Raw genomic sequence first — 5,878 nt, 5'->3', positions numbered from 1 at the left:
TGCCTAACCCACATACTACCCTCCGCTCCGCACTGAGGCGGCCCCTGCTCCCACTACCACCAGCCAGCATCTAAAAACACCCCGAGGATCATTACTGAAGCAGCAAACTGAGCCTGCCGCTCTCCAACAGGTCCCCAGCCTCCTCCAGCCCTCCACAACGTAACCTGGCAACTCGGGCTGGAGTGCGTTCTAAAATAGAATGGGTGCTAAACAAATCAGTCAGCCAGCGTCAGTTGGAATGAGACCCAGCTCAGGTATTAAATGATTGTGTATGGATGGCTCTGCAAAGCATGCCACGCCAAACATACTATATTAATAGTAAAGTAATACTTTAATACTATAACATGTCAGCGGTTTCGGACTTGGCTTCCATTTACGGTATCTTAGAAAGGTAGACGGTGCTTCTCAGGGTTGAGAGCAGGCACATTTGTTGTTTGGGCTCGGGCTGTTGGCCATGTTCCATCCTTTGATGAAGGGTGCAGCTGCCTGTGCATGCTGATGACAAAAACGAGCTGCCCACAAATGCAAGGAGAGAACAATGGTGCTGTGAACTTCAGCCCCCCAAAGCCACAATCTCAATCGGCAGTCTTCAATATAACTCAGGAACGGTTCAGAAGACACTGAATAAGAAAAGGCAGTGTGTGTGTGTGTGTGTGTGTTTGTTTGTGTGTGTGTGTGTGTGTGTGTGTGTGTGTGTGTGTCTGTGTGTGTGTGTGTGTGTGTGTGTGTGTGTGTGTGTGTGTGTGTGTGTGTGTGTGTGTGTGTGTGTCTGTGTGTGTGTGTGTGTGTGTGTGTGTGTGTGTGTGTGTGTGTGTGTGTTTGAAAGAGAGATAGACATTGAGAGAGAAAGAGATGGATAGACAACAAACCACGGTATCACTATGTATCTGTCTGGCAGATGAAAATATCAACAGTGAAAATATCAGGTGAGACATTATCAAAATAAATATTTTCATTCATTACTATTAAATCTAATATTGTGACCTATAAAATCTGTTTCCAAGACAACATAAACGTATGTAATGTAGCATTATGGTTATATGGAGACATTCACCAAGTGTTCCGTCATGTGACTATGCGTTAGTCATAAGCCTATGCCGCATGACAGGGACTCCATAGCAACAGACATGAGCTTTGGCTCCACTCCACATATTAGCCCAACTCAGAAATGTTAAAGCAGACATCTCTCAGCCAGTAAAAAAAAAAGTATGTTACTGCAAGATTACAGAAAAGCATCAAGCTCCCAAAGAAATGGAAGACGCGACAGCCAAAAAAAAAACTGAATAGCAGGAAAGGTTAAAATCAAAAGGTGGACAGAATAAACTAAATGTTGCATTATTTGTAAAAGGTCAGGTAGAACAAATTACCTAATCGCTTAATTATTTAGGCTACTTTCAAGTTATTTAATTTGACAGGCTTGGAATGCAAAGAGATAGGCATACATTTAAGGTAGGCTAATGTCTTTATTCCATTAACAGGCTATTTGTTTTATTTTACAGTTCGCTAAAGTTTGTAAAGAGTTGAAATACGTTAATTCATGCGAATTATAATAAAATAAATTTGTTGAATCACAGTGTTTTTGTTTTATGGCTGTATAAATGTAGGCTATAAAACATATGTTCAGTAGTTATTTATGGCCCGAATTCTGGAACAATAATTGCTGTAAAAAAAAAGTCTAAAAGTCTAGCATCAAACTCTGCAGCAAACACAGTGGGTTTCAAGGAGCACTCCTCGGCAAACTGAGAACAAACTTCCCTGTGGAAAAATAAAAAAAAATATGTCTCAGGGCAAAGATAAGATTTCAAAAAACAGTCTTCAATTCCTGGAGGCAGATCTCTGATCGCAGCTGCTTAGTTCAGGCAAGCTTCCTGATGCCTGGCAAGCTAAACGCTGCCGGCCTTCCACAGCACCGTCCAACAGACAGCACCCTGCTGCCAACACAGGGCATGGACGCCACCCCAGCACCTCAAGACACAATAGACGATACCACACTCGCAAATCCTTTGTGCTTATCTCTGGCTCAAAGGCTCTTCTCTTTGAAGTGCACTTTTGTTGCTCCCTATAAGTTCTACCAAAACAGAGAAAGATCTCGTCAGATCCTTTCTGATCATCTTGAATGGATGGACGACAGTGGTCCAATAGTGCCTCGGCTGAATGAACTGGCTCTGTGAAGTCACACAAAATGACAAGCCTATCTCTCTCTCTCTCTCTCGCTCTCTCTCTCTCTCTCTCTCTCTCTCTCTCTCTCTCTCTCTCTCTCTCTCTCTCCCTCTCTCTCTCTCTCTCCCTCTCTCTCTCTCCCTCTCTCTCTCTCTCTATTTCACACACACTCCCTCACACAAGCCTCCACACCATAGGGCATTGGCTTGTTCTGAGAAAAACCCTCAGGGGCTTGTGTGTGTAGGAGATGAAGAGAAAGAGGTATGGGGAAAAACCTTAATATTTGGGGGCTGAAGAGATAAGGGAGAAAGAGAGGAGCTTCTTTCAGATCTCTGGCGTGAAACGCTCTAGATCCCGTGAGCCAGTAGCGTTGGCCTTAGCTTTATCGTGCTGACTGGGAGCTGGGAGTTGAGGTGCCGAGAGCAGAGCAGTAATCAGCCAGGGTGCTCCAGACACAGCGGGGGGCTGCCGTTTCATTTTCAAGGCAAATTCAAACACTCAAAAGCTGAGCTTTATGGTTTCCCCTTATTTCACTCCTCTCTGCTGTGCGAGCTATGATAGCAGCAGCACAGAGGCTCAATGGAGCCTGCGTCAGACAGCCCCCTCTAGGCAAATATGAAAAAAATCTCCTATCTCGTGCACCTGTGGCTGCTTTAATTCCCTCAAGAGCTTTGGTCAAGAGAGAATTCATGATGTTCCCGCTGGTTAATATACCACAAAGCTGGCATTTGTATATCAGGATTTTTTTTACAGAGTTTGGTATTGAGAAACAGTACCATTTTATTACTGGTCCCATGACTGGCAAAAAAAACAATAAGCTCCAAGACAGAGGATGATAATTGGTTTGTTCTATAACAACAGAATTTTGATTATAATGATATAATGTTACTGTATTATCTCTGAATATCTACACCAAATGCAATCATAACACTCACTGCATGTTGTTGAATAGAATATTAACAGATGTTTGTCATAGCTTCTGAAAAGTGTTCTGTTAAGTGTTTTGCAACAGGTCACATTTAAGCCGGTCATTGGTGTAAACTGACTCAATATCTTTAACTGCAATGCAAAAGATATTTCACGAGAGCCATTACTTGACACACTTAACAAGAGTACCACTGTTTATGATGTCACCCATCATCTTCACCATTTACTGTCATGTGAAGTATGTGTTTATTTCAGTATGTAGTTTGCATTACTCAAAAGCATGCAAGGCCATATAATTCCATTACTTTTCATCAAGGCTAGCTTATTCAATTGTGCAAAACTAGCAAAGCAACATCTCACCTGCCACCACGGTGAAAAGTTTGATTTTAGAAGTGTCCCTTTTCTGAAGGGCAGAAAGCCCCCTCATTCAAACACATGATCACAGAGAACTATCACACTGACCTTGTCTTGACACCATATTCAAAGGGAAGGGCTGCCAGTGGCTCTCAATCTATAGAGGCACTGACATGCAGGTCATACAGGGTATCTCTCACAGTGGCCCAAACAGACCTTCAACTGGCAGCGGCGCCTCAAGTGACACTTTACTTTTGTACTGAACCAGTAGGTGTGGAAATGTCCTTTGCAATTTTGAGTTACAGTAATTGGTTTATTTACTCTGAGTGGTTTGCTGTCCTTGTAAAGTGCAGAATTCTTGAGTTCTTGAGAGAGTTTTGAGTTATTGGCGAACTTGACACACCAAGATTATTTTTTTGAGCAGTGAGGCTTTGGGAACAAAAAGGGCAGAGGAGGGGAGAAATGACAAAAAGCTTTGATCACCTCTCCAGAGCCCTTACCAATGTTTCAGCTGCATGCTTGGGTTGAGAAATAATATGTCTTCTCAGAAGCACACAAGAGAGAGAGAGAGAGAGAGAGAGAGAGAGATAGAGGTGGAGGAAGAGAGAGGGGGAGAAAGAGAGGGAGAAAGATGAAGGCTTGATAAAACCTCTGATTAACAATTATTGAAGAATTACAGGAAAAAACACAGCAAAGGATAAAAAGACACTTTAAACTCAAAAGAAGGTAGAGTACTTATAATCTTTCTCTCAATCTCTCTCTCTCTCCCCCACCTCCCACCTTTTCCCAAGTCCTGAACTTGGAGACGAGCTCAGGCGTAATTCCTTCCCTCTGTTAATTACCCAGCTGTGACGACGTGATTGACATGGCTGCAGCTTCTGGGCCTCAGTGGAGCTGGAGAGCAGGATGGCTGGAGGGGAGGGGGCCTGGGGGCTAACCGCGTCTTCCCCGGGAGCGGCGCACCGGCGGCGGGCACAGGCAGAGCGAGGTGGAGCAGAGCGGGGATGGGAGAGAGGCAGGGCCCGTAATTTCTGCAATCCACTGACGGGGGAACCTATGGGGGGTAAGCAAGGGTCAGAAAGTCACCCAAACTGACTGAGGGAGGTCAGATAAAAGGGGAGGGAAAAGGGGGAGGAAAGAGATAGAGAGTCAGGAATAAATAAAAGAAGAGATAAAAAGAAAGAGAGAGAGAAAGGCTCATACAGCTTGTTTTTGCAGGGTTTAAGCTTTATTAGCTTTTGGGCAGTAGTCCCTGAAGACGGGGAACGAGATAAAGCTAAGGGACAGTCCATCACAGGTGTAGAGCAGCAGCATGCAGTGTGCACAGCCTTAGCACACACACACACACACACACTCACACAGCCTTAGCAAATCTGATCAGTGCTCGGAGGTCAAGCTCCCAATTCCCAGTCTGTAGACACCAGTCATAAGTCTGCTGATGCAGGAGTATATAACAGATGTCTGTATGTGTATGTGTATGTGTGTGTGTTTGAGTGTGTATGTGAATGTCTGCGCGTATGTATGTATGTGGTCTGGGTGCGTGCGTGTGTGTGTGTGTGTGTGTGTGTGTGTGTGTGTGTGTGTGTGTGTGTGTGTGTGTGTGTGTGTGTGTGTGTGTGTGTGTGTTTTTGGCAAGAGGCTCCTTATCAGCAGACAGCACATTCTCTCCTCACACTCCGATGTATGAGCTCAGCACAGTCTGCAGGGTCGGGACCGTGAGAGGGAATGACAGAGACTGACGGACTGAAGAGCAGTGGGGGGGTATGGGAGGTGTGTGGAGGGATGGAGAGATGGCTGCTTAAAGCGGAAGGATGGATCTGGACAGGATGGGGAGGGGAATGCCAATGAGGTAACCCCCAGGGCTCCAGGGTTGCTGCCTGGCACGTGTTAACATGCGGCGCCAGGCCGTCTCCAAACAGCCCGGGCAGCCTGACCTCCAGCGCAAGCCGCGCTAACAAATCCTATTTCCAGGAACTGAGCATTCTTTAGTGGGCAGGAACGTTAAACATTCAGGAAAGAGAAGGGAAGACAGCCAATGAGACATAGACAGAGAGAGAGAGAGAGAGAGAGAGAGAGAGAAAGGAGTGAGAAAAAAAGAGAAAGAGGTTTTGAGGGGAAAGGAGACAAGGATAACAGAGTAAACGGAAAGAAGGGATGCAATCAACAGTTGTTGTATGACCTAAAGCAGAGGGCAGTGAATGCAGATACAAGTAGGAAGAAGTGTGGGGGGAGCAAAACAGCCTGGCCCTTCCTTTCAGAGTTCAAAACTGAGGCGTTAAAGTTTAATGGCACGCTCGCAGCCAGCAGCTAGCGGAAAATGCAGCGATGCAAGCTATTTTCAGAACCGGGAACTGGCATTCATAATTCACATTATATTTTTTTTAGCCTCTTGCTAAAGTAAGAGGGAGGTGGGGAGGATTCGCCTGGTAACAAGACT

At 45.2% G+C, this 5,878-nt stretch overlaps 1 protein-coding gene across 1 annotated transcript in view; it reads right to left on the bottom strand.

Moving 5' to 3' along the window:
* drp2 (dystrophin related protein 2) overlaps positions 1-4,344 on the bottom strand; it is an 81,903-nt gene extending 77,559 nt beyond the window's left edge. Inside the window, exon 1 of the mRNA XM_080841399.1 lies at positions 4,284-4,344. Within this exon, the coding sequence (XP_080697525.1) occupies positions 4,284-4,308 (25 nt within the window). The 5' untranslated portion in view covers positions 4,309-4,344. The remainder of the gene's footprint in view (positions 1-4,283) is intronic.
* Positions 4,345-5,878: the final 1,534 nt, after the last annotated feature.

The sequence above is a fragment of the Sprattus sprattus genome, assembly GCF_963457725.1.
Source record: "Sprattus sprattus genome assembly, chromosome: 6".
In the NCBI taxonomy this organism is placed as follows: Eukaryota; Metazoa; Chordata; class Actinopteri; order Clupeiformes; family Clupeidae; genus Sprattus; species Sprattus sprattus.
Note: the sequence above shows the minus strand (reverse complement) of the source record. Positions and strands in the feature narration are given on the sequence as shown.